Source organism: Daphnia magna, linkage group LG5, assembly GCF_020631705.1.
Source record: "Daphnia magna isolate NIES linkage group LG5, ASM2063170v1.1, whole genome shotgun sequence".
NCBI lineage: Eukaryota > Metazoa > Arthropoda > Branchiopoda > Diplostraca > Daphniidae > Daphnia > Daphnia magna.
Window position 1 is genome coordinate 9477264 of NC_059186.1, and position 27865 is coordinate 9505128.

The 27865-nt window shown below is 40.1% G+C and overlaps 6 protein-coding genes and 2 long non-coding RNA genes across 12 annotated transcripts; 3 read left to right on the plus strand and 5 right to left on the minus strand.

The window, feature by feature from the left end:
* Positions 1 to 9: 9 nt before the first annotated feature.
* On the minus strand, positions 10 to 1273 carry LOC116935646. Of its 3 annotated transcripts, XR_006646533.1 has the most exons (5): positions 684 to 834; positions 518 to 571; positions 318 to 458; positions 157 to 253; positions 10 to 90 (listed from the first exon to the last, which is right to left on the minus strand). It is a non-coding gene; the product is annotated as an uncharacterized LOC116935646 (long non-coding RNA). The 3 variants fall into 3 exon arrangements; XR_006646536.1 differs by lacking the exon at positions 684 to 834 and adding an exon at positions 1147 to 1273 and having other exon boundaries at positions 157 to 458; XR_006646535.1 differs by having other exon boundaries at positions 157 to 458.
* Positions 1176 to 4926, plus strand: LOC116923969 (peroxidase). The gene is made up of 16 exons (XM_032930498.2): positions 1176 to 1482; positions 1549 to 1837; positions 1897 to 2123; positions 2188 to 2233; positions 2360 to 2455; positions 2527 to 2555; positions 2640 to 2803; positions 2887 to 2922; positions 2994 to 3234; positions 3296 to 3641; positions 3735 to 3891; positions 3976 to 4060; positions 4151 to 4239; positions 4299 to 4497; positions 4556 to 4658; positions 4720 to 4926. Exons 1-16 carry the CDS (start codon positions 1176 to 1178, stop codon positions 4826 to 4828), a joined length of 2523 nt encoding a protein of 840 aa, XP_032786389.2. The 3' UTR covers positions 4829 to 4926.
* A 387-nt stretch (positions 4927 to 5313) lies between these two features.
* LOC116924023 lies at positions 5314 to 5979 on the minus strand. Its single transcript, XR_004394732.2, has 3 exons — positions 5711 to 5979; positions 5521 to 5604; positions 5314 to 5387 (listed from the first exon to the last, which is right to left on the minus strand). It is a non-coding gene; the product is annotated as an uncharacterized LOC116924023 (long non-coding RNA).
* A 1649-nt stretch (positions 5980 to 7628) lies between these two features.
* Positions 7629 to 11115, minus strand: LOC116924027 (peroxidase). 2 transcript variants are annotated; one of them, XM_032930568.2, is made up of 14 exons: positions 10967 to 11115; positions 10535 to 10827; positions 10189 to 10456; positions 9913 to 10121; positions 9687 to 9848; positions 9427 to 9629; positions 9183 to 9366; positions 8924 to 9121; positions 8717 to 8864; positions 8488 to 8644; positions 8247 to 8420; positions 7980 to 8181; positions 7821 to 7926; positions 7629 to 7762 (listed from the first exon to the last, which is right to left on the minus strand). In XM_032930568.2, the coding sequence occupies exons 2-14, from the start codon at positions 10824 to 10826 to the stop codon at positions 7699 to 7701; spliced, it is 2367 nt and encodes a 788-aa protein (XP_032786459.2). In that variant the 5' UTR covers position 10827; positions 10967 to 11115; the 3' UTR covers positions 7629 to 7698. The 2 variants fall into 2 exon arrangements, with proteins under 2 accessions (XP_032786459.2, XP_045029345.1); XM_045173410.1 differs by lacking the exon at positions 7629 to 7762 and having other exon boundaries at positions 7817 to 7926.
* A 59-nt stretch (positions 11116 to 11174) lies between these two features.
* On the plus strand, positions 11175 to 14865 carry LOC116924025 (chorion peroxidase). The gene is made up of 16 exons (XM_032930567.2): positions 11175 to 11334; positions 11401 to 11562; positions 11623 to 11810; positions 11869 to 12139; positions 12199 to 12315; positions 12371 to 12465; positions 12530 to 12691; positions 12765 to 12958; positions 13019 to 13214; positions 13274 to 13471; positions 13535 to 13682; positions 13750 to 13912; positions 13978 to 14151; positions 14218 to 14416; positions 14477 to 14582; positions 14649 to 14865. The coding sequence occupies exons 1-16, from the start codon at positions 11318 to 11320 to the stop codon at positions 14719 to 14721; spliced, it is 2463 nt and encodes an 820-aa protein (XP_032786458.2). The 5' UTR covers positions 11175 to 11317; the 3' UTR covers positions 14722 to 14865.
* A 141-nt stretch (positions 14866 to 15006) lies between these two features.
* On the plus strand, positions 15007 to 16479 carry LOC116924041. The gene is made up of 2 exons (XM_032930606.2): positions 15007 to 15811; positions 15934 to 16479. The coding sequence occupies exons 1-2, from the start codon at positions 15800 to 15802 to the stop codon at positions 16477 to 16479; spliced, it is 558 nt and encodes a 185-aa protein (XP_032786497.2). The 5' UTR covers positions 15007 to 15799.
* Positions 16480 to 16535: 56 nt separating this feature from the next.
* On the minus strand, positions 16536 to 18638 carry LOC116924034. The gene is made up of 9 exons (XM_032930595.2): positions 18479 to 18638; positions 18313 to 18417; positions 18104 to 18244; positions 17802 to 18037; positions 17601 to 17723; positions 17427 to 17537; positions 17222 to 17349; positions 16983 to 17164; positions 16536 to 16915 (listed from the first exon to the last, which is right to left on the minus strand). The coding sequence occupies exons 1-9, from the start codon at positions 18609 to 18611 to the stop codon at positions 16623 to 16625; spliced, it is 1452 nt and encodes a 483-aa protein (XP_032786486.2). The 5' UTR covers positions 18612 to 18638; the 3' UTR covers positions 16536 to 16622.
* Positions 18639 to 18671: 33 nt separating this feature from the next.
* LOC116924036 (cathepsin O) lies at positions 18672 to 20586 on the minus strand. 2 transcript variants are annotated; one of them, XM_045173411.1, is made up of 9 exons: positions 20433 to 20586; positions 20245 to 20356; positions 19933 to 20180; positions 19712 to 19847; positions 19502 to 19653; positions 19398 to 19442; positions 19193 to 19331; positions 19011 to 19131; positions 18672 to 18951 (listed from the first exon to the last, which is right to left on the minus strand). In XM_045173411.1, exons 3-9 carry the CDS (start codon positions 20067 to 20069, stop codon positions 18911 to 18913), a joined length of 771 nt encoding a protein of 256 aa, XP_045029346.1. In that variant the 5' UTR covers positions 20070 to 20180; positions 20245 to 20356; positions 20433 to 20586; the 3' UTR covers positions 18672 to 18910. The 2 variants fall into 2 exon arrangements, with proteins under 2 accessions (XP_045029346.1, XP_032786491.2); XM_032930600.2 differs by having other exon boundaries at positions 20245 to 20527.
* Between the last annotated feature and the right edge of the window lie 7279 nt (positions 20587 to 27865).

The window sequence follows — 27865 nt, forward strand, 5'->3', positions numbered from 1 at the left end:
CGGATTCCGGTTCCTTCGGATTCCGGTTCCTTCTACATGCCATTTTGTCAATAAGCTACTTTATGAAAAACATTTTGATAATTTTGAAACCTTACCCTACATAGAATAAAAAACAGACTATGAGGGTCAAGAAAATGAAATAAGGCTTGTTCTTACCACTCTTTAGTTATGAAGTAGCCCCCAAAGGTTAGTAGATCAAGGATCTGCGAAGGGCTCGGCGAGTGTCAAGTCACCGGAACTCGAAGAAGTTGAACTTACTCAACATACGTACAATGAAACTCAAATAGTCAAATTTCGTCTAGAATTAGTAGAAATACCTAACAACTGTGTCTTCCGTGGCAAGGATGCAAATATTATTTGCTGGAACGGCTGGGTACAGATGATTTTTTTTTTTATCCCGCCCGAATTGAGACAGAATGTCATGGCCAGAGATGAATCTCGGATTTCCTTCCTTTGATCTAGGAGGAGTAAAGCATTTAAAATATTTTTTTTAAGATGAACACAATGGAAAACAGACCTTCGGATTCACGCTGATTACCAAAGTCTAAAGAGATGTCATCTTATCAACTGTCTAAAGCCATAAAAATAAATTATAACTTTTAGCTATTTTAAAATCATCAGGTAACTAACACTACATACATCTGGAGCGAAGAGATCGCTTGTTACGAGGGAATGCAAGTTACCTGTTAAGCTCAATACAATTTTACGTCGTTGCGCAATGTATTCGTTTGGGTATTCCCCGTGATAGTACATTTTTGCGATAATACTCGTTTCGACAAAAGTTCTGTTGCTGGGTGTGTTTGCACACAGATCCCTACTTGTGAAGGCTATCTCGCCAAAAACAATTGCAAATTGACTTGCGCGCAACAACTTCCGTCAAGGTAACAATGCCCATTTTTGGAGACTTTCTATTTGATCGACATTGGTATTCCTGAATCAAAAATTGGGTGGAGACGGATGACTATAAATACGGGAAGTCATCAGGAGCAATTACAACGGAGCTCACTTCGTCAGAAGAGCCTGTGACTACCAAACCGCATCGTCAAGATTATCAAATCTCACAGTATTTCTTTTAGGTGAGTTAACTACAATGCCAGTTATTTCACCATTCGAGTATATCATCGCAAAACATTTAGAATTTAATACCTGCGTTTTCTGTTTTTAGCGTGAAAAAAATGTCCTGGTGGTCCAATGGAATCCTACTGGTGTGCCTATTTTTCGCCGCCAGCGACGCCTATGGTCCTTCGTTGCGTCCTCAATATGTCGTTCAAGATACAGTATATTACAGGAGAGTTTCACCACCAACTTACGAGGTGAAGGAGCCGGCCTACTACTGTCCAAATGTTGCTGGATTAGAGACGCGTTGCCGTCCTACTAAGGATTGTGCAGTGTGGTATGACGAAGTCCTCGCCACTCCGAGCACAGCTTGCAAATTGAGCGATGGAAATCCAGGATCCTGCTGTCCCGATCTTCCGTTTAACTGTAAGAACACAATGTTAATTTCATAGATAATTGCGGATAATTGTAATTGAATTTCACCTTTAACAGTCAAGGGAATGACGTTCAAGGAGCCGCCTGCCTGTGAGGGCGGAGTTGAATTGGACGAACATGCTGGATGTCTCGACGTATTTTCTGTGAACGCAGCAGCTGACGCTGGGGAATTTGAGCTAAGATTACACAAAGAAACAGCGAAACGTCTCAAAGAGAAGAACGTTGTGGTTCAAGCCTCTTCACCCCGTGCTACGCATGCCCGTTTCTCCAACCCATCGGAGCACGCCCGCCAAGTTACCAATGAAGCATTCGTCGGTGTCCATACTGCCGTCGTGCTCGTTAAAAGGTTAAAGTCTATATTAATATGTTAGTTTAAACTGAAAACTCATACGTTACTTTTCTTAGATTCAAAATCAAAACCGAACAGGTTGGCTGTGCTCTGCACAGATTTAAGCTATCAGACACCGATCTGACAGAAAAATGTACCACTGTGAGCAAGGCCCATTGCAGTGAGGCCAAATTGAATTCCCCCTTTCGAATGATAGACGGTTCGTGTAACAACGAAAGACACTTTATATGGGGTCGTGCAACTACCCAATACCATCGCATGCTCGCTTCTCATTATGCTGATGGTAGAATTTCAAATGATATTCAAATTTAGTGTACGCAATGTGTTAAAATTGCCTCTTTTGTCAGGTGTTTGGTCTCCCCGAGTCGCCAAGAGCGGTAACGCACTTCCCAGGTAAAAAGTTTCATATAATTAGATAACCGTTTGCCTATTGCTGGGTTTCACGCTCAGTCAAACTTCCTGCGATTATTATTCTATAACCTACTAGGATTTTTAAGCATTAAATTACATACGTTTCAGTGCCCGACTGGTGTCCACTTCCTTGGTTCGTGATGAAGATCAGCCTAGCGAGTCGACCACAATCTGGTTCATGCAGTATGGACAATTTATAGATCAGTGAGTGAAACATAATATTAAAATGATCTGAATGTTACATTTTCTAATGGTTGAAATCATTTTTCTTGCAGCGATATCGTCTCAACTCCAGAAATGTCGAGTAAGCACAACTGATAAAATATGAAATTATTTCGTTAAATCTAATTTTTCTTGAAAACAAAACAAAACAAAACAAAAAAAACAGACGAAGATGGAACACCAGTCACCTGTTGTAACGAGGATGGAAAACATCTTGAAAACGAGGATCGCAGTCACGGCAAATGCCTTCCCATCGACGTCCCTGTGAACGATCCATTTTTCGCCAGATTTGGCCGAACTTGCATCCAGTTTGTTCGAGCTGGCCTAGCGGTAGAGTATTTTCAACTGCATTTTACAATGTTAATAGTTCCAAATTATTGATAATTATTATACCATATTACTTTGAATTACAGTGCAGAACCGATCATCAATTAGGTCATGCAGCGCAGGTCAGTTGATTCATTGCTTAAGCCATTTTTCGTTGCTCGGGTTTTAAAACAATAAGTGTTCTGTTGGTTAGCTCAACGGAAACACCCATTTCTTGGATTTATCGCTCGTCTATGGCTCCGACGATAAAACAGCAGGTGAGCTGAGGACAAACGTGAGCGGAGAATTGAATGTCACTTTGAAACAAGGCAAAGGTTCCCACAAGTTTGACTTGCTACCACCCCTCGACGGTAGTCCTCTGCACGCACCTTGCACCTTACCCAGAGAACTGACTGGTATTGAACCACCCCAAAATGTCAGATGCTTCAAAGCCGGTGAGTAGGGAGCTGAAATTGATCTATTTAAAACAAGTTTTAAGTACCCATACTCAAACAGGCGATGGCCGTCCCGATGTGACCCCCAATATGGCCACCTCGCAAATTGTCTTTTTGCGAGAGCACAATAGGCTTACGAAAGAACTAGCGCAGTTGAATCCATCGTGGGACGATGAGCGTCTCTACCAGGAAGCCCGTCGCATTTTGATTTCCCAAGCTCAGCACATCACCTACAACGAATGGCTACCTATTCTTCTTGGCCGCTCGAAAATGGCCCAACTTGGCCTGTTGCCATTGCAGAGTGGTTTCAGTACAGATTACGATAATCACCTCAATCCCAGCATCTTGAGCGAATTTGTTGCCGCTGCCTTCCGTTTCGGCCACTCTCTTGTTCAAGGAAAAGCTCTGTAAGTTTGTTCGTTATTCTTATTTAAATTTTTTTTACCTTCTATTTTATGAGCACGATGCGAATTCTTTTAACGTAACTAATTGACTGACAGATTGGTGAACGAACAAAGGTCGGTGGAGAAAGATATTCTTTTACGCCAACATTTTTTCAAACCGCAGACGCTTTACACTCCTGGAAATCTTGAAAAGTACCTCGTCGGTTTGGCAACTCAGCCCACTCAGAAAGTGGATCTCTCTTTCACTAAAGAGGTATTGCATTTTGGCAAAAAATAACATTTACATTTTATTTTTTTAAGGCAGAAATTTGTTTACCTTTAATTGTCTTTGTAACAGCTCACTGAGCACTTGTTCGAAGAAACAGGCGCGGGTTTCGGTTTGGATTTGGTGGCTCTCAACATTCAGCGTGGGCGTGATTTTGGTATCAGATTCATATTACATTTTCAACGAAACATGGTCATCCTGTAATTTACAAGTCATTGTTTAACTTTTTTGTTTTCTTTTTCGATAGGACTTCGAAGCTATAATGACTACCGGGAACTTTGCGGTGTCGGGCGTGCCACAAATTTCGATGGCCTTGTCGATTTAATTGATCCTGTGGTATGTATTTTTCTAAACGAAAATAAGTCTGAAATTTAGTTCTCAATGTGTTCAAACAGATTATCCAGCGTTTCAAAGCGGTGTATAACTCTGTGGACGATATTGACCTGTTTGTTGGAGGCGTTAGCGAAGCGAAAGCAGAAGGCGCTTATGTAGGCCCTACCTTCCAATGTATTCTGGCCGACCAGTTCTTGAAACTTAAGCGAGGTGATCGTCACTTCTACGACCTAGGTGGACAGCCCAGTTCATTCACCCAAGGTATGATTAGCAAAGATATTTAACCTCATGATCAGCAAATAATTCAATTTCAATGCAGAACAATTGAACGAAATCCGTAAAACAAGTTTGGCCCGAATCGTTTGCGACAACAGCCAGGTTAATGACCTTCAACCAATGGTTTTCAAAATGCCATCTACTATGTAAGTGTCAATGTCAATTGGCTGATGTAAAATTTTTACAACGTTCTTTTTATTTTTCTAGAAATCCCGTCGTGAGTTGCCAATCTTCCTCCATTCCCCGTATGAACCTTCGCCCATGGCAAGAAGCTTCTAAACCGGAAACTGATGGATATTACGGTGGTTATTACTAGAACTTTCTTTTTAAATTCGGATTTCGCATGGCTAAATGAAACGAGCATTTACAATCTTGTACTGGATCAGGAAAAATACATTGTATAAATAATTGGAATCTTAGTATTTTTAGTTCTCTACGAAATGTGATAGATATTGTCAACATGGCCAATTGTGAGGCAGTTGTTATTGCAACGAAAGGAGAGTTACCAACAATTATTACAAATTTTTAATCGATGTCCATTTACATCTCAAAGGGTACGGTACACGAGAAGCTGAATCTTTTGTGATCGTATCAACACAAAAGCTAGTAAACAAAGATATTTTACGGATTTCGTTGAGTAGAACTAAACGGACGTATTTTTTAAATTCTACCCCAATGATTGCCAAGAATAGAGCAGACAGCAAACAGTGAAAGAATCCCCTTAACCGCAATTAAATAGAAACCAAGCTAGCTTTTTCCAAGTGAATAAACAAATCAGTATTTACCTGCTTGTGGGTGGGTCCCTTCCACTCGAAGAATTCGTTGTGTACTCATCAGTTCCTTCGGAATTCTCGTAGGTCCTTATTCTAGATAAGCTATTGATCAGAAAAACATTAAGGTAAATTTGAAACCTTATGCTCTAAAACATTTTGGGATATCAAGCAAGTTGGCCTAATTTCACCAACCATATGTGGTCGAGATAATAGGTGAAATTAAGCCTGCTCATACCAATAGCTATGTTTGAAGTAACTGCAACGATGAGGAGCTGGAGGATCGGCGGACAGCTATGCATCAAGACACTGAAACTGTTGCCTATATAACAAGTGCAAACGCATGATTAATGTGCCTCCCACAGCGCAATAGGTGAGCCTTAAACATGGATCAATTTTGACACTGGATAATATACGATAGAAGTCACCTGCCATACACTTGACGCGTCAGAGTTTTGAGGTTTGTTAGCAGTCCATCTGGTCCCTTCATTATAAGGGTCCCGATGTGACCCCAATATGGCCACCACTCAAATTATTTTTTCTTACGGAAGCACAATAGACTTGCTAGAGCATTGGCACGGTTGAATCCATCGTAGGATGATGAGCGTCTCTACCAGGAAGACCGTCGCATTTTGATTGCCCAAGGTCGTGCTACAAATTTCGATGACCTTGCCGATTCAATTGATCCTGTGGTATGGTTATTCTTAAATGAAAATGAAGGAAATTAGATTTTCAATATGTTCCCACAGATTATCCAGCGTTTTAAAGAGGTGTACAACTCTGTGGACGATATTGACCTGTTTATTGGAGGAGTTAGCGAGACAAAATCCGAAGGCTCTTATGTAGGCTCTACATTCCTATGTATTCTTGCCGACCAGTTTTTGAAACTTAAGCGAGGAGATCGCCACTTCTACGATTTGGGCAGACAACCTAGTTAATTTACCGAAGGTACGAGTAGTAAAGATGTCAAAGCTCATCAGTAATTAACTCAGTTTCAATGCAGAACTGAGTGAAACTCGCAAGACAAGTTTGGCCCGAATAATTTGCAACAACAGCCAGGTTTATAACATTCAACCAATAGTTTTCAAAATGCCATATACCATGTTAGTATCAATATCTATTGCTCACTGAAAATGTTTTATGAAGTTCATTTTTCACTAGAAACCCAACCGTTAGTTGCCAATCTTCCTCTATTCCCCGTATGAACCTTCACCCATGGCAAGAAGCTTCGAGAACGAGGAGTGGTGGATATTACGAGAACTAAATCCGGGTGCAACATTGCCAAATAAATAGAGCATTAACAAACTTGTAAAAATCAGGGAAATTCATACAACGAAAAACAAACTAAAAATTAAAATCTAAATTTTCGAGTTCTCTGAAATGCGATAGATATTGCCAACATTGTGGTTTGTGAAGTAGTCGCTACTACAACTAAAGGAGATGCACAAAGAATTATTTAAAAATAAACTGAGGTCTAATTTTATTTCAAGGAGATGGCATGGGAGAAGCTGATTACTTGTCGTTTGAATTACAGTAAAAAAAATTGTTAACGAACAAAAAAATCCAACATGAATGTGTTACGGATTTTCTCGTTCTTTTCTAATCTTTCATAATAATATTTTAAATCCTTCTCTATATTTCTAAGAGAGAAACAGATATGCTAAGTTAAAAAGTCACATTGATCATCATTCTAATATAAAAACAGCAATTACCTGTGAGACCTCCTCTTAAAGTCGACGATCACGGGATCGGCGATCAATCACTTTAAAGTTCTTGTAGATACCAATTCTCAATTAGCTATCGATTACAAGAAAATTTTTTAGTCTAATATCATATCCCTAAAACGTAAAGTCCCAATCAAGTTAGAAATTCTAATTTCGGTGCTTGTGATGTAAAAAACGAAATTTAACTTGAACCATTTCGCCAAAATGCAAGTCATAACGATGAGAATCTGGAGGATCCATGAATCAAAGCTGTCTTCTGAAAGTTGTAATAAAAACTTGATTATCAAATTTCCTTATAAACATAAAGATCTGTTCTGTGCGTCGTTGACAGCCTGAAGTGCAACAGGTGTACCGTAATTATTCGTCATGTTTATGCTCTAGATTACATGATGGAAGTCGCCGGACACGTGCCCGCTGCATAAGAGATCTAAAGTTTGTTAGGGTTCGTGCTTAGGATAGTTTGTTTAGGATTGGTAGATGACTTAGGACCTCGTCGGCATGCAAAACCCCTCTAGGTACCAAGTGAGACTGCGTACAGACTCCAAAAGATGGTAATGAGATTTCTTATGCAACAAAATCCGTGATACACCACCTCCTAACAGGATCAGAAAAAACTAAGTTATAGCATTCATATCTCTATTTCTGGCAGACAAACGTAACGAATAATATAATCAAAAACAAATTTTCAATAATTAAGGTTCCCTCCAGGGTGCGAAAGAGATCGTTGGAATTGCTGAGCAAGGGAGACGCGGGTTACTGTTTTAAAACAAATTGGTTAAAAATTTGACTATGCCCAAATAGTACAACCACTTACATGTCGGAAAGTGGTCGGAACGTGAGAGGTTGAATATTCTTGATCCCGTCCGAGTTGAGACAGAAAATCATGGCCAGGGACGACTTGCGGATTTCGTTCAGTTGATCTAGAAATAGAAGTATAAAACACTGCTCCAGCAATAAACAGCAGAAAGCAAACCTATGGTAAAAGAGCCGCTCTGATCACCAGTCTCATAAAAATATCGATCAGCCTCCTTGAGGCGTGCAAACTGATCAGCAACCATATGCAAGAAAGTATGCCCAAGAATCCCACTGGATGAATCCACTTTTTCAGACATCCCCGCAAGATAGAGATCAATTTCTTCAGGGCTTTTATAGAGAGATGCCATCTTGTCAATTGTCTGTATCGATAAAAAAACTACAAGTTGAAATACGAAAAGTTTCTCCCGTATTGACCAGTACACACCTCCGGAGTAAAAAGATCGTTCAACTCGCTAAAGGTCTTGGCCTTTCTCAAACCGAACAAACCCCGATACGCATTGTAGCCAGGAAGTCCATGATCGCGCCCACGCCAAATGTTAAATGCAATTAGATCACCACCATGTTTAGACTCGGGTGTCTTGAAGAGCATGTTTGTGAGCTGTAACGAGAATAAGAGCAACGTCAACCGCGGTCTCGTAGCCTAAAGTATGATTGATTAAACTCACATCACTAACGAAGAGTTCATCAGAAGCCTCCGGGTTAGAGATGGTCAACCCACGCATAACGCCATCGAGAACATCGGCTTTCAAGAGAGGATGAGGATTGTTAAACCAGTCTTTCACATGCAATCTGTCGTACGTAGCTCCATTATCATCGACCAACCTAAAAAAAAATGCGAATGTTGAAAGTATACCCTCGAAACAATAAGAGACATGACCATAAGAGTCAACTTACTCGAACCAATGGCTAACCATAGAATGACCGTAGCGGTAAGCTGCAGTGGAAAATTCATTGAAGACATTGCCGTTGACGGTATCATTATAACCGGTGAAAAATCCAGAAGTTCTCGGAAGCAAACCGTAAGCCTCCATAACCGGGCGGCCTGCAGAATGAACAATGTAAGCATTCCACCGCGGAAGGAAATAAAGGAAAGAATACTACCAAGCAGAACAGGGAGGTACTCGTTGTACGTAATATGTTGCAGCTCAGCAATAACAACGCGACGGGCCTCTTGAAAGAGCCTCTCATCATCCCACCGAGGATTGACACGAGCTAATTCACCAGCCACACGATTGTGCTCCCGATGCCAAACGGTTTGCATAACAGTCAACCCAATCAGTTGGTTAACACGTGAATCACCTACAAGAAAAATCGACCTCCAACCACCACTAGTGAACACAAGGTCTGATAAATACCATACCTGAGAGGAAGCAACGGAGCCCTTTCTCAAATCCGATGCAATCGTTGTTCTTCCAGTCAAGTGGAAGTAGTTGCCGATTTTGGTACGAAAATGTCTTCATGCGCCCACCTTTCCGCTCTCGAAGAATATCTGACTGAAACTGAGTCGAGCCGTAAATGGTTGAAGCATCGTGCCAGTGCGTCACCTAACAATTGAAACGTTAAAGCAAATTGAAACAATGGACCACCGAATATAAAGCAAAAACCTGATTAAGTTGTTCTGCATAGCCGAAAGTGCAATCAGATCGCGGTGCAACCATCGAACGGACAAAATTGATGCACTCCACACGGAACTGACGATAAAAGGCATCACCAGGTAGAATATCTAAAGTAAAGCAATGAGGGTGACGAAGCTCCCACGATTGATGTTTGTTGTCCGGAGTGCAGCACGAAATACCACTGCCATTAGCTGTAAAAACAGACATTTAAAACTGCAACGTTTATGAACCTGAAACTAAATCATTACCCAATTGGAAAACAGGAACGTGAGTTATATCATGATCTATAAACTGTCCAAACTGCATCAACATCAATGTCACATCTCTCTGCACGCGGTCGTGGTCAGGTGCCAAGACTGTGCGAACCGTCCTTGAATTTGGCATACCTTTGTCACGCGACTCCCAGACCCCTTAGAATTTGAGTAAACAAATGTCACAAACCATCACTAAAAATTACAATGAACTCATCGTTACCATCGTCGTAGTCAGGAGCAAGATAACGACCCAACTGGGTGTTGGAGCGACCCATCAATGGCGATTTCATGTTATTGCACGAGCCATCGATAGTTCGATATTTGGAAGGACGGCAGGTGGGATCTGGTATGCACGTGCCAGCCAACGGAGTGTCCTTGACAGAAAGTGTCTGAGTTGCAATACCAGCTGCTTCGTTCGACAATCTCATCCTGAAATTTAATAAATAAAATTAAAAGTTTAGATCAAGTGGAATCTGACGTTCAAAGCCAAACGTACACTTCTTTGAGCTTCTGAGTGGATCTGGTGACCATCAGACCTTGTTCACCGAGGGGAGCAGCTTCATCGCTGGGCTTCATGTTAATGAAATAGGCAAAGGCAGTCGACCCTGGCATCAGGAATGCCTTGTGTTCCAAAAGCCGCGCCTCAATACCTGCTACCCGCCCAACCTCCGACTGACCAAACTTACTTATGCGAGCAAGTTCAGGGCTCGAGACGGTCAGAATTTCAGAATCCAAAGATTGCTCAGACATGACACCAATTCTGTCTAAAATTTAGAGCCACCAACGGGCAATATAAGTTCACTATTGACAGGAAGAACACGTTACAATAATTAAATACTTACTCCTTCCACCAACAATAGCTGGGCAGCAAGCTCTCCAAAGGGGAGATTCGACCTGATTCGTGCAAACGGACTGTGGCGATTTAACAAGTTCAGCCCACCAGACGGAACATTGAGCCATTATACGACATTGAGTTGGAAAATTGACCAAAGGCGGACATTGCCGTGACATGGGAGTTGGACGTCCCGAATGTATCGGCTGAGGAGATTGCGCTGGAACAATGATGCTGGTAACCGCACAACAGAACCACAATACACACCCAAGAGGGAGGCAAAATTTTTCTTTCCAATACATCCTAACGTTGAAAACAAACAAAGACACTTGAATTAATATTTGAACTAAACCCTACATTTCGAATTTAAATTTACTTATAGTTCTATCTAACTAAATAGGTTAGAGACAGTAAAGATTACAAATGCCACAAAAGGAATTACCTTTGAGATACTTGTGTAGCTGATTACAGTTGGACATCAACTGACGACTTCGAAAACCTGTCGGTAGCTTCTTATTTATACCTTACCACGAAATGATCTTACCACCCCTCTGATTTCACTTGCGAAAGAAAAGAGTGTGAACAAATTGATACAACTGAGCCCCTGAATCCACCGTGTAAACGGGTATGCAATCGTCACCATATTAGACAAAGAAAAATACGGTAGGGTAAGGGTTAAAAAAAAAGGGCGCTGATGTAACACGAACACCTCAGGCTACTTGCCGAAAGCGTAATCAAATCCATTGTAGTCAATTACGATTAGTTGTCTAGCAGGAGGCTTCGCTGCTACACCATGCATCCTTCAGCTAAGTACTAAAGAAAAATTAAAGTCATTAAAAATCGAAATATCTAATAAATGTGTTTTATTTCAAAAAGAATTAGATTACCATACACTTTCAGGTGGTTGCTTTTATGCCTTGTTCTTATACCAGTGGTAACTTGCCAGTACCAATACCACCAAAACCATGCTTATTCAGCGCCATTAGTTGGAGTGTCAAATCGACCAGATCTTTCTTACGTCTTCAGTTATCCATTCAAGTAAGTTAAATTTTGTCTTTAACGAGTTGGGTTGCCATTATTAATTGATACCTACGATAGCTTGTATCGCACACCCGGAGGAGAACCTTGGTGTCCCTCAGCCGGTCCTAATAAACCAGCTTTGTTTCAATGCAAACCTGCTATTCGCTGTTCACCGTGGTTCATCGAACTGCTCTACAATCCATGGTGGTGTACGGCAGCAGATGGAAGTTTTGGAGCCTGTTGTCCAGACGTCTACAAAACAACAGGTAAATCACTAGTGCTACGATTTAACAAGAGTCTTGATTTATTCTATTTTCCGAATAGCTTCCGTAGCCCGTTTTCCGGAGTCGAGTAAGCTAACAGCTATGCCGAGAGATATAACCAAAGAAGAGATGACTCGTGCTGTTACGGTAGCTCGTAAACACGTGGAAGAAATTAGTGCTTTTGAATGGCATGCTTGGAGCAATATGCTTGCTCCCTGGCAAAATTCTGCGGCCTACAGCTACAGTGCTACTACTTATGCTTCTCTCATCGGTCAACAACAAGGATGGAAGGGTCTTCAATCAGTAGAAGCATCAAGAAAATTAGCTAACCTGTAAGTTAAAAGAGATTTCTTCTAAATGTAGTGTCTTGTTAAAATTTTTGAATCCATAGACTGAAACTCGAGCCTGAATACGCCGGATTCGCGTTGCAGCACTTGTGCGTCAGAGAGACAGCTCTTTCGTCCATTTGTCGTGAACAGCCCAAGTGCAATGCTTCTGCTCTGTACAGGTAAATTGAATTTTAACATTACAAGATGACAGCTTTTTAATTAATTTCTATCTAGAACTTACGATGCTTCGTGCAACAACATTGATTATCCAAATTGGGGTAGATCTAATTCACCTTTAGAACGTATCTTACCTCCTCAGTACGCTGATGGTATGTATTCTTACCCCACGTTTTGCTCACGACAAAGTGATTAACTCAGTCTCGGTTTGAATAGGTATTTGGGCACCGCGTGGATGGCCAGGACTTCCGACAGTCGATTCCGTCAGTCGAATTGTTCAAGATATCGATTACCCCGACAATCAATTGACCATCACTGTGATGCACTGGGGTCAAATGATTGCACATGACGTCACTCACGTCCCAACTTTCCGTACATGTAAGTTTTTTTCAATTACACCCTTGTTGTCTCAATTTAAGAGAAAACTGACTAACCTGTGTTCCATCCAAAGTGAATAATTCTGCGATTCAGTGTTGCACGGGTGACGGAAAGTATTTGTCACCGGAAAGGACCCATCCCCTTTGCTTTCCAATTGACGTCGCTCACGACAACGAATTTTATGGGCAATTCGGTGTCACTTGCCATGATTTCGTTCGTTCTGTCATTGCTCCTAGAGAAGACTGCAAATTTGGTTACGCCGACCAGGTGGGTCTATTTTTTTTATACCGATAGACGATAGCTTCTAACTTGACATTACCCATTCAGCTCAATCAAAATACAGCCTATCTTGATGCTTCGGTCATTTACGGCTCGACAGAAAAAGTTGCACGATCTCTTCGGGAATATGCAGGCGGTCGGATGCGTGTTACAATCATTGGTGGAGATTACGTAATTTTACCAGTTGATCCCAACCGAAAGGATTGCATTACGGACGAATACGGAGGCGAATGCTTTGTCGGAGGTATTTCTTCAATCAGTTTGGTTTTCTATTCTGATTCATCCTTTCAAAATAACCACCAGGCGATCAACGGGTGAACCAATACACTGGCCTTACTGTCCTACACATCGTCTGGGTTCGTCTACACAACAAATATGCTAATCAGTTGTCTTTGATCAATCCTTCGTGGGACGATGAGCGACTTTACCAGGAGACCAAGAAAATCATCACGGCATTGGTACAACACATTACATACAACGAATATCTTCCTTCCGTGTTGGGTTCGTACTAAAATACTGCAGTGGATCGATTCGTCTAAATTAAAAAAAATTTCTTTTATACAGGACCTAATTTAATGGGAGAATATGGTCTTCTACCTTTGACCACTGGTTACACGTATACTTACGATCCGGCTGTGAAGGCCCAAGTCACAAACGAGTTTGCAACTGCTGCATTCCGTTACGGACATTCGCTTATTCGCAACTATAACGAGTACCTACAATAAGAGAAACGTGGTTATGGTAATGTCCGAAGTTAACTATTTGCTCTGTTTCTACAGGCTGTGGTTAGATGATACTTATGCCAATTATGGTGGTGAATTGTACTTGAAAGATTGGTACAATAATCCTAAAGTACTTTTCGATCCAATCGTCTTCAATGCTCTCATTCGGCACTCCATCACTGGAACGGCACAGAACTTTGACGAAAACGTCGTGGATGCTGTAACTAGTCTACAATTCCTTTGGTTGCTAACTGAAAGCTCATGCATATTTCCTTCAAATTTCAGGTGCATAACTATTTGTTCAAGTCACCTTACCAGAGTTGGGGCTTGGATCTAATCGCTGCAAACCTATGGCGTGGTCGTGATCACGGAATACCTGGTTACAACTTCTACCTAGAAGCTTGCGGAAGTAAACGCGCTGCCACTTTCGACGACCTCTTGCCCATCATGCGTCCTGCGGTACGTTTTTTTAAATTTTAGCTGGATTTTTATGGTTGTGGATGATTAATTTTGTCTAATGAACAGATAGTAGAGAAGATTAAGTACCTGTATAAAAGCGTGGACGACGTGGACCTGTTTATCGGAGTACTCGGAGAATGGGCCATCAAAGGTGGAATTGTTGGGCCAGTGACTTCTTGCATCATGGCGGATCAGTTTGCCCGTTTGAAGGATGGCGATCGCTTCTTCTACGAGCACGGAGGGCAGTCTCATTCTTTCACTCCAGGTTTAATAAGTGAAATGTTAATACTTGCATCAATAATTAAACAATCTGATTCAAATGAAGCTCAATTGGATTCTATACGATCCATGAGCTTGGCTAGGGTGCTGTGTGAGACTTCTGACACTGTAGACTGGATAACTCCCAATGTCTTCTGGACTCCATCTCCAATGTATAGTATTCCTTTTTTTTTACGGAATTCAATTTCATTTGTTGACTTGACGTTGAATTTGAATAGGAATCCATGGGTGCCATGTTATGGAAAAGATATTCCACGCCTTAACTTGAACTTGTGGAAGTCAACGTACTAAAGACTGTTGCTGTTGCTTTGTCTTCTAATATCAAGAAATTTTATTTTTAATTGTTTTTGCAGTCAGTTGAATGATTGTTCTTTCTGTGGTGGGGTAAATTGTTGAAATTTGTTTCTTGATTTATTAAATTATTTGGGTACTGTTTATTTCTTTCCTTGTCGCTTTTACTAACGGTACTTTCGATTTCGCAAGTCGTTATGTAGCCAGAAAGTGAGGTAACTTAATTTTGTGACCAACGAATTCCGCATGTTTTGTTTTAGGCAGTTTAGGTATTGTCTAGACTATTTTCAGACCGACATTCGTAATTATCAAATTGAATGCCGTAATGGGGAAACGCCTTTTTGTGGTTTTAACGTAGATTCCGCGTGTAATGGTGTGAAAGCTATGCATATTCCAGTTGAAAAGGTCTTTGCTGCAGTTTGTTCAACTCTCCAGAGTTTCGCCACCTTTATTTTCAAAAAAGGTAGAACGATGTCCAATTTGATTGATAACTGTCAGCAAATCTGTGTAGCAACTCCGAAAAAATGTTCTTAGCAAGAAAGTTGACCACAATTTCCAACATTTAGCGTTTTTTCACTTCACGAAATGTTTAAATATGCACGTAAATCGTGTATGATTCTCTTTGTGAAGTATAATACCGGAAGTTCTTCGTTCCTTCAAATTTCTTTCTTGATTTAAGAAGCATTCTTCCTTTACATAAAGTAAACATGAGCTCTAGAATATGCCGAGGAATTTCGCAAGCAATTTCAAAATAGGTTTTGTATGGGGAGAAAACTACGTAATGCAACCTGACCACATACCTTATTTCAATCAAACGAATATTGAGGCCTTAGGAGGTAATTGACTGATGGTAAGGTGAGATTTCCCCCCTTTCGATGAGCCGGAAGCCCTAAGTAATCGGGACAATTGTAGCATTACAAACATATCTACACTTAAAACAACTTTTCCTGTCACAAAACAGAATACCTTACAGCTACGATGTTTCTGGACCTATAAAACCTAAAGCGACGTAAGAAAAGCCATCAGTCAGTGATTTCCTCGACTTTTATCAACAACAGTTTTTTTCCCGTTGTCCACGATGTACTCCACCGTAAGTTATTCAATTGCAATTTTTTAACACAAAATAAAATAAAATAAAATAAAATAAAATAAAATAAAATAAATAAAATAAATAAACCCCAAAAAACTTTCTCTATTACCGATTCCCTTTAGATTGCTGTCAGTATCTTGCTCACGCACGGCACGTTAATGATTACTGCAAGACCAGTCGGTTACGTCGATGATGTGCCCACCGCTATCTGCGCCTCTCCCGACGGCAAAGATTGTTTCAGCAGCAAGTTCTATGGTCCTCTTTCGTTACAGTATCACTCTTGGAATGAAAACGGGAAAAATGTCTTCGGATATGCTTATGAAGGACAGGCTGCATATAATGTTCGGAATGCATTCGGAAATCAGGTTGGTAGCTGGGCCTACGTGAATCCGGAAGGCAAAGAAATAAACGTAGCCTACGTATCCGATTCTAACGGGTATCGAGTTATGTCCAACGACTTGCCCATTGCGCCGACTGAGACACCAGAAGTTGCTGCTCTGCGCGCCAAACACATGGCTGTTCATGCCAGTATCAGAAGTCAAACTACTCCTACCCTGACTGTGGAAGAGAATGACATCAGTGCTGAGGATGCTGATCCAGATTACGATGAAATAAATGCTGCCCAGATAGAGTTTATGAAGGTGTTCCGCAAAATCCAGGCGCTATAAGTTCGATTATTTTCAGTTCTGTAAGTTTTAACATTTGTACCTGTATATACACCATGTCCGTTTTTCATTTATGAACATTCTTCATCATCACTTGTTTCAATACAAAGGAGTACAGATGGTAAATTACAATTGTTGTGGAGGAATCACTTGCTTGTAGAGATGAATCGGAACACAAGAATGGACGTTCGACTGCTACGTGAGATTGAAATGAGGCATTGGTCGGCATCTAATCGCAGGAATAGCTCCAGGGTATCGTAGGGTGAGGTTCGAATCTTCTGGTCCAGTTCTATACGTCTTAGCCTTTTTCCACTTAGCGAGTCCACGAGATCGAGGGTTAACTTGAAGTATGCATTGCGTTCATTTACTTGGAAAGCATAAAGAATAGCCAAAAGATTGAGATCATCCTCATAGTCCCATACTATCTGGACCGTTTCCTCTACAAAGGACAGGTGAATTTTTTACATTTTTCTTTTCATAATTGGAAGCTAAATGACGCGCATTACCCTCGTCGTTTTTTTGAGAATAGGATGAAGAATTTGTCGGCTTTCTTATCGTGCGACCACTTCTTGTAGTTGTTGTTTTTGGCCGTTCGCCTGAAGCATTTGCTTCAGAACAGGCAGGACGACTATGAAGATGGCCGGGAACCAAAGTTGGCACTCCGTCTTTGGTTACTATGTCAAACAATCTGGAAATATGCATTTTTAGAAAGCGGTTTCATTCTTGATTCGTTGTGATACGGTACCGTAAAGTTCCGTTATCGGTGAAAATCAAGCGAGGCGACCCATCAGGATGAAAGCCCAGGTAAGGATCAAAGGAATCTGGTTTCGCTTCAACAGTGCCCAGTGATCTTCCGTCTTCTAGATTTTGGATCTAAGTATTCATAAAGGGGTTACGTGGTTTCCAGTGCATTACATCCTTAAGACGCTTAAAAAAGGGATGATACTCACGAAAAACGAATTCACGTGCGTGGCTTTTATTAAATGATACGGAGCGGTTCCAATTAACATAACGTGATTGATGGTATCTATTTCAAAAAGTACCGGAGGAGGTGAGCTGCCCTACGGATACGCAGACATATAATCCACAGAAAGTATGATTACTGACAGAAATTTCATTTTTACTTGTTGTTGACAAACAGTAGCAAGGCTGTAGACTTTGACTTTATTGGATTGGTGTAAGGTCAAAAGCAGACCCTGGTTAACTTCAGCTCCAGTTAGTGATAATCCAAAGGTTGATTTTTGGATCTATTTTTAGTATTTTATTCTCAAGTAGTATTTAGAGTGCAAGTTTTTACAATAAGCTTAAATAAAAATATGTAATACCTGTAGAAGTTGTTGAAAGGCTACACAAGGATAATATTCATAGAGGGCAAATACCATTAACAGGTTTCCCTTTAGATTTTTTACTGAAGACACTGCTAGTGTGTGTGTTTCTTCATCAATTGCAATTCCAGAAAATCTGTAATTCACAGGGAGAGTCACTGCATCAACAGTTCCATTATAGAAATTTAACACATGCAATTTTGTAGCTGTGATATAGTACAATCCAGTTTTAAAACCTGCAACAACAGAACCAAAATTCTATTGCACAAACTAGCAATTGTAATACTTCATTATTATTATACCATGTTTTTGTGTAATTTGGCTAGACAAATTTAATATTGGAGCAATTCCAAAACTACGATCTTTCCACTCCTCACCATCACAGATTGTGGACTTCAAGAATGGTGTTTTATTGTGCCCATTTAAATTATAAACTTTGAGTGCTGAAATTCAATATTAGTGGATATAAACACATTAAACAGATGAACTAGTTGAGCAGTAGTCTACTCACTATTTGACGTTGAAACTTCCTTTATTATAAGGTAACCATCGCTATAAATAATCCTGCAACAGCTTTTTGCACCTTGGAAAGTTTTAATTTCTTTCAAAGCAAAGCCTAAAAACACGATGGAACATGTGTGAAGCGATTTTCTAGTTACTACCAAAATAGAACTAACCTTCTTTACAAGTGAGAAACGACCTCAGGATTTTCCAGTTAAAGTGCTTTGAGTTCTGTGTCGAAATACTATATTCACGAAACTGCATTAGTTTTATTGGGGAAAAGTTTGTGTTGTTGTTGACTCGCGCCATGTTTGGACGTTTCAAATCGAACAAATGTCAACGACATCTAACGGAACTTCATGAATACCATTTTAGGGAACACGAAACGAGTTTTATTAGAATTTTGTTGGAAAGGAATCAACTGTATAACACAAAAGCATACAAGTAGAAAAATACGGTTGAATATCTGATGATTTAACGCAACTAGAAGTAAGAAATGTTATTGGTCATTTTAATCTATTCGAGACTAGAGTATTATGGGATGAGATTTCATAGGCGATACCAGATACCACATGAGCTTTCGAGTTTTGTTCTAACTCAAGGAGTTTTTAAGCAACAACGTCGAGAGCGGATACTTCACGGGCGATCCCTGAAAGAGAGAAAATGTATATGTTAATGGAAGCAGGAAAAATTCGTTACTCAGCTTACCGCAAAGGTTCTTTCCTATGGCTATGTGGAGATAACCTTCATTGCCAAAATCAACTCCCCAAGAGTTTCTTACGATGTAGAATGGAATAGAACCTCTTGCATCATAGCCTACGATCTGGACCTATAATCACGACAAAGATATATGGTTTTCACTTTCTTAAAACATGTTGATGGCTTGTTACTGCATGATTTGTGTGATCACGACAGTGATACTGGATAATTCCACCCAAATAATCCTGCCAAGTGACCGCATCGACCGCTGCTGTAACAGGTCCATGAAAAGCAAGAATTCTTTTCAGTTGATCTTCATTATCGACCAAACTGAAGAAGAATGGAAACAAATAAATTTAGAATGGCACAGCAAAACGATGATAATAAAACTGTTACTTGAAACAGCTGAAATATTCCAGCTGGATTTCCGATGGTGAACCTCTATGAGCACGCAATGCAAACTATTAGCTGATTTTGACTAACGAAGCTACAATTCATACCGCAAATCAATTTTACAACGTTGCTGTTTCAAAGTCAACGGATACTCGCTCTCTTCCAATAACGAAACATTGGATGTTGCCATCCAGGTTAAGGCAGTACAAGTGTCACCTCCCAAACAGCCCATATTTCCATTTCTGGCACAGTCAATAACCTTAAGGTGAATATTTCATAGAACAATGTTCATTGTGACACCAATCCAGGGACATTACTTCCTGTGTGCTTAAGTCCTTCAATTCTCCATTCTTAATTGCATGCATGCTTTCAATAGTCTCAACAGTGCTAAAAGCCCAGCAAGCTCCACAGCTATGTTGATTTTTCACAGATGTCACAACATTCTTTTCTCTCCTGAATGCAAAGGGTTATATGAATTTTGTTTGAAAAATTAGAGAAATATTCCAACTAAAATTTGTATTATTAAATATTACCATACCAATCAACATAACTGGGAAGTGGCTTGGGGTACTTTTGCTCATTTGGAATTTCTCTTTTTTTCCTGTTCTTGCGAATATTAATGAGGTTAGATCCTAACACACATGACAATGGGCTGAGTTTATGTCGAAGTAACATTTCTTGGAATTCTGCAGGTTCAAGATCTGAATATTTTGTAATGCCAAATCTTGCATGATCATTACTCTGATTATGCAGTATGTTGTATTGCTTGGCCCTACTATGACTCGCCTATTTAAAATAGTTGCACATTTATAAAGAACCTTATGCAGTTGACAAGAAACCATAGAAGTACCTTGAAATACGACAAACGCTTCTCGTACTCCGCCGAATCTTTAGAATAGCTTTTGTTGTGTTTCTGAATAAACTGGAGAAATTCGTGTTCTACTGAGTCGGGCTCTTTTACTCTAATAGGAATACCCAAGAAGCATAATGAGAATAATCCAAGCGCACAAATAACATTCTTAAATGTTCCAGTCATACTATCTTGTTGGTCACAAAATTCCCAATTCTGTCGTTGAATGACAGTATTGTACTTCACTAGCAGTAGCAGCCGAACTGCCGCCATTAAATAAAAATCGGAGAAGTCTATTGCTCCTCAACTCCAGAGGGCACTAGTTGCGGGGAAGGGTAGACCTTCCCCTAGTGATGTGACGTTAGTGGATTTTCGAAACGTTAGCGTTATCCAATACGTTAACGGAGCTTCACTTTTTGCCGTTTCAGTTTTATTGCAGTTCTCAGTTAAGAATATTTAATTTTCAAATTTAATTTGGTGAATCCAAAAAAAAATCAAATATTATAATTAGATGATGATAAATTATTAAAAAAACAAGGGACGCAAAATATCGTGGTGAATAGGACTTCTTTTATGCAAACTCGCAGGAACGACTGGGACAAATTGCCCTTCTTCGCCTTCTGAAATTTCTGTTTCACTCATTTAGTCATTTCTTACAAAAAAAGAGAACAAAATTACTTGTTTGTACGTCTATCAATTTTTTTAAAACCACGTTTTTCTAATTTGTAGCAGACTACACACATGACACAACTCAGCCTTTTTTAAAGCAGAGTAATAAAAATTTTTTTTGACAACACTGTATTTTTAAGCTTAAAAAAATGAAATAACGTCAAAAATAACGTCTACTAATTTTCAAAACGTTAAGTTATTGCGTTAAATTAACGGACCCAAAAAACGTCCGTTAACGTAATTTTCACGTTATCCGTTAAAGTTAACGTCACATCACTACCTTCCCCGTTAAAATGTTTTGCATATCCAGCTCATACTCTGCACAATTTCTTCACAAGTTTAAACTATTCAAAGGCAGAATATGAGTTGGACAAAACATTTAAATTCCTCAAAAACACGTCCAATAAGGTGCTTGAACGCTTGACGTTAGGATTTTCAATCCTGCGCTCTATCAGATGATCTATTCAGTTCATGCTTAACATATGAATAGTGTAAAAGTTATGAAGAAATTGCGAAAGGGGACGAAATCGTTTTGAAAATTGGCCACCAGCCGCAGCACTCACTAGGTACGGAAAGAAAGAAGGGAGAAAAAGCGAATATTTTCTCCCATCTATGCCCCCCCATGTCCTTAGGCTATGCCGCGGGTAGGGACAGCCAAAGCGGTCTGTTTGGGGGTGATCCAATATTTAAAAACTGTCAATTATCTAATAAAACCCGTGAAAAAAATAAAAATTAAAAATCAGAAAGATAAAGTCCATTAATTGAAATTTCAAATGAAAAAAACCCTATAATTTTTCGAGCATTATAAATCCACGAAAAAAATTCCCGCGCGAGACACCGTTAGTCCTATCTCGCGCGGGTTAAAACACCAAAATTTGAAGGGGGTGATCCAATTCTTTTGGTGGGTAGTGTATGAAAAAAATATTCATTAGTGACGCGCTAGTATCTACCGGTAGGGTCCCAGGTAATTAAGGGTCAAGCCTTATTAAGAAGGCATAAAATGGTGTATCCCCTGTTTACTTTCCAGAAAAGTTGTTTGAACTTTATTGAATAACATTTCTATAAAGCGGAACTTTAATAATCTTTGTTACTTTTGCAAAAAAAAAATGATACGAGAAAAGATTTCATGTCGAAAACCCAGTCGCCATTAAACGAGATAAACGCTCTTTTGCATAAAGCTGAAAAAAAAAATCAAAATGAACAAATTTATCATTTGCCTCGTCCCGAATTCTACTAAGAGATTCAAAAATGGTGAACAGAAGAAGCAGTAATCCGATTCATACTACACCAAGGAGAATAAGAACGCAAACAAGAGAGCAAGAGTTAAAAAATGTACCAACAGCTCAACACGTAAACGCACAGCTCGTTTTACCCAACTTAAGTTTGTCAGAAACCATCAACATAGCTGAGGCACTATTTTTTTGTCTGATATATTACGTCACGCCAGCAGTTCAGAGCTTTTTGTGTAGAAGACGGCTAATTTCACGTACGGCGACTAACTACGACTTCACGGACATGATCCAAACCATATGGTACTATAACAACATCGATAGAAATTTTCTTTACTTTCCCATCTCCAGCCATTTAATCAGCAAATCAATTACTGCAAGAAACGAAATCTGCCATCTTAATCTAGAAGCCGTGAAGCATAATTGATCCCGCAGTTTATCAGCTTGGACGAATCTTTGCCGGAGCGTCGGTGATGAAGATAATAATCACACTATTTTTCCACCGATCTCCTGGCTTCGTCTACTTATTGGTATAGTTGCTTTGATTGTCTTTTTCCGTTGTTGTTTTGTTTGCACTTGTTCCGGCTGTCGCTGCGTGGTCCCGCCATTGCCTTGTTTCTCGTTCCGGCGGATTGCTGTTGGAGTTCCACCATTGTTGCTGTTGCTGCTCTCCTGGATCCACCTACGCCGTGTTCCACGCTGTCAACGCCGTCGTTCCTGCAATCAAGATTCAATTAGTAAAATTATTAAATATTCTCTACTTCTCTTCATCTTTCAGTTATTTGTTGCTTGTGTCGCGGCAATAACCGCATTCCTTTTCCGTACTCTACGGCAAAACTCTTCTTGATACTGTCACCCGATAAGGTGACAGGCTGGCCAATAAACAAACAGATATACGCTGGCACTTCGGTGCTAGGCCTAGAAATACAAACAGAAAAACGCTGACACTCCGGTGTTAGGCCTAGAAAAGATAAAAAATTAAATATACAAATATACACTTAGATTTCTGAGTCGGCAGTCTCCGACATAAAGATTGAACGAATCTTTAAATGGCCAATAACGTGCAGACTGTTTACGGTCGCCTCATGAGAGCTCAGTACAAGCATGCTATCGAGGAAAAGCCCTTTTCCGTATTATTGGCACTTACGATGAAAATTCCGCTTTCGGACTAAGCTTAATTCTCTACAGTTGTCTCGCTAGACATGTTGGACCGTCTCTGCGCAAATTTATGACACGGAAAAAAGGGCAATCAACATCAACGGACTTTGATGTCTATATAAACTTGAAGTACACTATAGAAGAACAAAGAATTGATTCGAATTATCTCGCAAAAGGCGCGTCTAAGAGAGCTGATAAGGAGCTGCTTAGGGTTGCGATGGAAGGTAGGAATCATAAGTGCCACGGACAATTTTTTGAAGTTTTTTTATCAATGGAAAACGTACCTACAGTCATGGGTAAGTTTAATGGACATTATTAGTGCAAGAACTGCAGCTGCAGAAATGCAGGAAGTAATTGACACCCTCATTGTTTCTGAGAGGCATGTTCGACAAATTCGACCTACTAGGATACTTTTTCCAATCCAATCATCCTCTTCGGTGCGACAACGTACAATTAATAACACTTTATTCTCATCTAATACATCTGGTAGTACCAGTTCATTGTCTTGGGACGGTGTAGGTTTCTTAATGTATTGGATATCAATAGCGAGGAAAAGGTTATTTTAACCCCTCTTCCTTTGCTTGATCCATTTGACGAAGAGATTCAAGATCGCCAGCATAACGAAGATAACATAAAAACTACCAAGACAACTTCTATTGAGGAAATAGATGGAGTAATGTTAAAAGACGCATCTTGTCCGGCAACGAAGAAAAATGTAGATTTCGGATAACCCAAGTCCCAAATCCCTATTCCAGATAAAGAAAATCGTCACAAGCAAAATCAAAGAATAAATAACCAGGCCAATTCTACCGAGGAAATAAATGGAGTTATCTTTAAAGGCCCATCTTGTCTGGCCACGAAGAAAATCGTAGATTTCGAAATACCAAAACAAGAAATTCCCACCTCGGAGGAAAAAACTTGTCAAAAGCAAATGCCAAGCAGTGCTTTATTTCGCGATGATCCAACACTAAATGTTTTAAAAGAAACCGAACCAGAAAACAAAGACAAGAAAAGTGAAAAATCATCAAAAGAAATTTCAAAGCCTGTCAAGAATGAACCGAACGTAAGTTTTGCCTTAGAAAGTCTTAAAAATAATAAGAAAATTCCATTTTCTTATTTGAATTCAGAAACACCAACAACTTTACTATGGAATGATTCAAATTTATTCTCAAATGGCCCAATTGGTTTGACAAACCATTCCAAATTTAATTCGGATTTATCATCGAAGGACGAAAGCAAAGCGGTTCTATTAGCCATTTGCTTATACTTTGTTCTCACGAACAGCTTCTCACGAGCACGAATGCTCTCTGACCGAATCATCCAACCATCGAATAGCTCGTGGAGTTCCCCCGTCGTGCTCGTCAAGAAAAAAAATGGTGAAATGCGGTTCTGTATAGACTACAGGCGGCTAAACGCTGTTACTGAACGTGACCTGAACGTACCCCCTACCCCGAATCGAAGATGTTTTAGGACATCTGAGTGGCGCAAAATACTTCAGCAGTATAGATCTCGAGAGCGGATTTTGGCAGATGGAGGTGGCCGAAGAGCATCGTGTGAAAACCGCCTTCGTTACTCCAGAAGGGCTATATGAATTCTTACGTCTGCCATTCGGACTTTGCGGGTCCCCTCCTAGCTTCCAGCGCCTTATGGATCGAGTGTTGCAAGGGTTAAAATGGACCGAGTGTTTGTGTTATATGGATGATATCCTAGTGTTCGGGTCGACGTTTGAGGAACACCAAAGCAGACTAAATAATGTGCTGTCCGCCCTTGGTAACGCTCGTTTAGTTCTGAACGCTAAAAAATGTGTGTTTGGTGCAAAGTCACACACGTAGCTAATTTATCTGAATCTCAAAGAAAGCTCTCTTAGAGTGATTAACCACGTTTATGATGGCCGATATTGGAGCGTTGCTGGGGGGATTGAATGACAATGTATTGCCGTTGGATTATGAGGTCTTGGGAGGATTGATCGGCGAGAGTGTCATTCCTGGATTGGGTGGAGTGGGGTTGGAAAGATCAGATTTGATCATTTACCGTAACAACGAAGGGTTGATCGATGAAACGGTATTAGGTCTAGTTAGATCTGGAACCAAAATATTGGATGCCATGCTATATGTCATGGCAGGTCAACCAGACGGGGTTAGGTTGGAAGGCCCTGTCGCCGGCTGCAATGCGGGGCTGTTGACAGAAAATGATATGGCAGGGAATGTTTTGACTGGGAAGAGGAATCTCATCTGGACGATTGCATTCACTTTGTTGAGGGGTCACTACCCTTCCGCAGATGGAACTGCTATTGGATCAGATATCCCGGCATTCATGCATAACATATTAGGCATGAATGTATCTCCAGCGGCAGTTGCAGCTGCTGTCGCAAGCTTCACGCTCTCAAAGTTGGACATGGCTTGGATGAAGGTATTCAACTTCAATTCTTTTCCCGAAAAGATAAAGAATAGGTTGGCTCTAGGGATGCCAGGTTACAGATATCTCTCTGTATTCAAATATATCCCTATTAGTCAGCCATTGGGGGAAGAATTAGCACGTCGGGTCAATTTAGTTAGAGAACTAAATACCTACCCGGCAGATTGGGATATGTTTCCTCCAACTAGAAGCCAATTGATTATCGAAAGACTAGGATCAGTAAATCACCTGGTTGGGAATCTGATATCGCAAGTGTACACAAGAGCAGAAATAGCGGGGATGGTTCGAATCAAAATGTTGCCTGTATTTCCTGAGTTTAGCCCAACACATGATAGGTGGGAAGGATTCCAAAATGTTCAAGAGTTGGGGCTAGTAACACCTATATTTGGGAGGGCGAGAGCTGATGCAGTTGTGATTGAGCGTGTCGTGGCAGTTGTGAATGGACTTATCCCACTTAATATCCTTGCCCCTGGTGATCACAGAAATGTACCTGATGAAGATGACGAAGAAGCTCGTGCTGATCCCTTAGGTATTTTATTCGGGGGAGATCAGTAGTGATGTTGAGGAATGGAATGACAGTACTCAATATGTGGGTTTTGTTTTATTGATCGTATATATCCTGCTAGCATATTTCTTAATTGGATTAACCCCTGTTTGATTTTTATAACTCAGAAACTTTGTTCAAAATCCAGATGTATCTGTCTCTCGTTTGGCATGTTTTTTTGTCTTACTAAATTCTACTAGTATCGAGGAATCCGTGGATTTAAGTGTTTTTGTAACTGTTTGTGGGGTGAGCTCTAAGGTTGATGAACCCAGGATCTACGAATCCCGTCTTGGAACAGGAACAGTGATGTTTCGGAATTCATCTACGAGTTAATTTCCAAAAAGAGAAATGATACAAAGTTTTTGAAAAGAATTTCTTTCAAGAAACTGTACAGGGCCATTAATGGCTGCAATGAAGTGTGCCATTTGAGCCTACCAATTATTTTTCAAGAATGGGAAAACGTTACCAGCTGTTGGGCCGAGGTTTACGAGGCTATGGATGACACTAAAGCCGCAAATGACATACGGGCGGTGTAAAATCGCTTACAAAGGCAAGAATACTACGAAGCTTTAAGTGCAAGAACAATACAGTTTCCCCTACACATTTACCACGAAGGGAACATCTTTAGCCTCAGTGAGATTTTTTATATTTGCCTTTTAAAGACCATGGCACCGTCTATAAGGAAATATTTTAAATACAAAGCCTCGGCAGTTTCCATCGAACCCATTTGATTTTTTTGAAAATATGAAGAAAATCATATATTCACAAAAAAATGACGTAAATTTCTTGGCCAAGGGAGGGTTTCCCAGAAACGATTCCAAAACCCTATTGACATCTTTAAAGGCCAGAAATGATATCTGTCATGGTAATTATTTCAACATTTTCAAAGAATGGAAATCTTACTTGATTTCGTGGATCAATCTATTGGATTTAATTAGAGATGATGATTCCAAAAAGAATGTAACGCGTGTATACAATGCACTTCTTAAGTCTAAGAAAGAAGGAGGATTAGTTAATCCTATAAAATTGCTCCAAACCTTCTCTTAGGTTGCACAAAATACTATCTGAGTCAGACGTATTAATGGACCCCTTGTCTTTAGGAAGAAGCAAGTGCATGCAAGTGACGAGATGAAATAGTACAAGGCTGCAAAGTATTGTATTAGATGCATCCCATCTACTTTCTGCATTCTGCACCAAGAGGCAAAGAAACGACCATACCAGACGAAGGTTTTCAAAATTGCAGTTAATGTAGTTTGAATACCCAGTTTATGGATGGTGACTCGTATACTGCTAAAAGTACCGTAGGAACTTTGAGAGAAAAATCAAATCATGGTTTCTTCCGAAAACAAGAAAGGAACAAAGAGAATTATAGGAAAAAGAATGAGATTTGGCGAAGAAGGATAGACAAATGGTTACCACCTCGAGTAAACTACACCACTCTTTCAACGAATGAGAATATTTACGACAACCACCCGAGCGCGGGTTGATTCTTTCGGCGAACGCAAATCTGCTTCCTAATTACCGGTCCCCAGCTTTTCTGCTGCTCCTGAAAAACCCGGAAACATTTGTCGTAAGATTGACTCGGCTGTCGACAACCAGAAATGCT

Bases quoted from the DNA above. Each gene is read 5' to 3' on its own strand.
- LOC116924034 (XM_032930595.2), bottom strand. From the start codon at position 18,611: ATGGCGCGAGTCAACAACAACACAAACTTTTCCCCAATAAAACTAATG. The intron at 18,245-18,312 runs GTGAGTAGACTA...ATTGAATTTCAG, and splicing joins GGAAGTTTCAACGTCAAATA to CACTCAAAGTTTATAATTTA. The intron at 16,916-16,982 runs GTAATGCGCGTC...TGTCCTTTGTAG, and splicing joins TTCTCAAAAAAACGACGAGG to AGGAAACGGTCCAGATAGTA.
- LOC116924027 (XM_032930568.2), bottom strand. From the start codon at position 10,826: ATGTATTGGAAAGAAAAATTTTGCCTCCCTCTTGGGTGTGTATTGTGG. The intron at 9,849-9,912 runs GTAACGATGAGT...TCAAATTCTAAG, and splicing joins TGCTCCTGACTACGACGATG to GGGTCTGGGAGTCGCGTGAC. The intron at 8,421-8,487 runs GTGAGTTTAATC...TTCTCGTTACAG, and splicing joins ATGAACTCTTCGTTAGTGAT to CTCACAAACATGCTCTTCAA.
- LOC116924036 (XM_032930600.2), bottom strand. From the start codon at position 20,517: ATGGCGGCAGTTCGGCTGCTACTGCTAGTGAAGTACAATACTGTCATT. The intron at 19,443-19,501 runs GTATGAATTGTA...GCGTGCTCATAG, and splicing joins CGTTGTAAAATTGATTTGCG to AGGTTCACCATCGGAAATCC. The intron at 19,132-19,192 runs GTAACAAGCCAT...TCGTGATTATAG, and splicing joins GTGATCACACAAATCATGCA to GTCCAGATCGTAGGCTATGA.
- LOC116923969 (XM_032930498.2), top strand. From the start codon at position 1,176: ATGTCCTGGTGGTCCAATGGAATCCTACTGGTGTGCCTATTTTTCGCC. The intron at 2,556-2,639 runs GTAAGCACAACT...CAAAAAAAACAG, and splicing joins CTCAACTCCAGAAATGTCGA to ACGAAGATGGAACACCAGTC. The intron at 4,240-4,298 runs GTATGTATTTTT...GTGTTCAAACAG, and splicing joins TCGATTTAATTGATCCTGTG to ATTATCCAGCGTTTCAAAGC.
- LOC116924025 (XM_032930567.2), top strand. The intron at 12,692-12,764 runs GTAAGTTTTTTT...TTCCATCCAAAG, and splicing joins CGTCCCAACTTTCCGTACAT to TGAATAATTCTGCGATTCAG. The intron at 12,959-13,018 runs GTGGGTCTATTT...TTACCCATTCAG, and splicing joins AATTTGGTTACGCCGACCAG to CTCAATCAAAATACAGCCTA.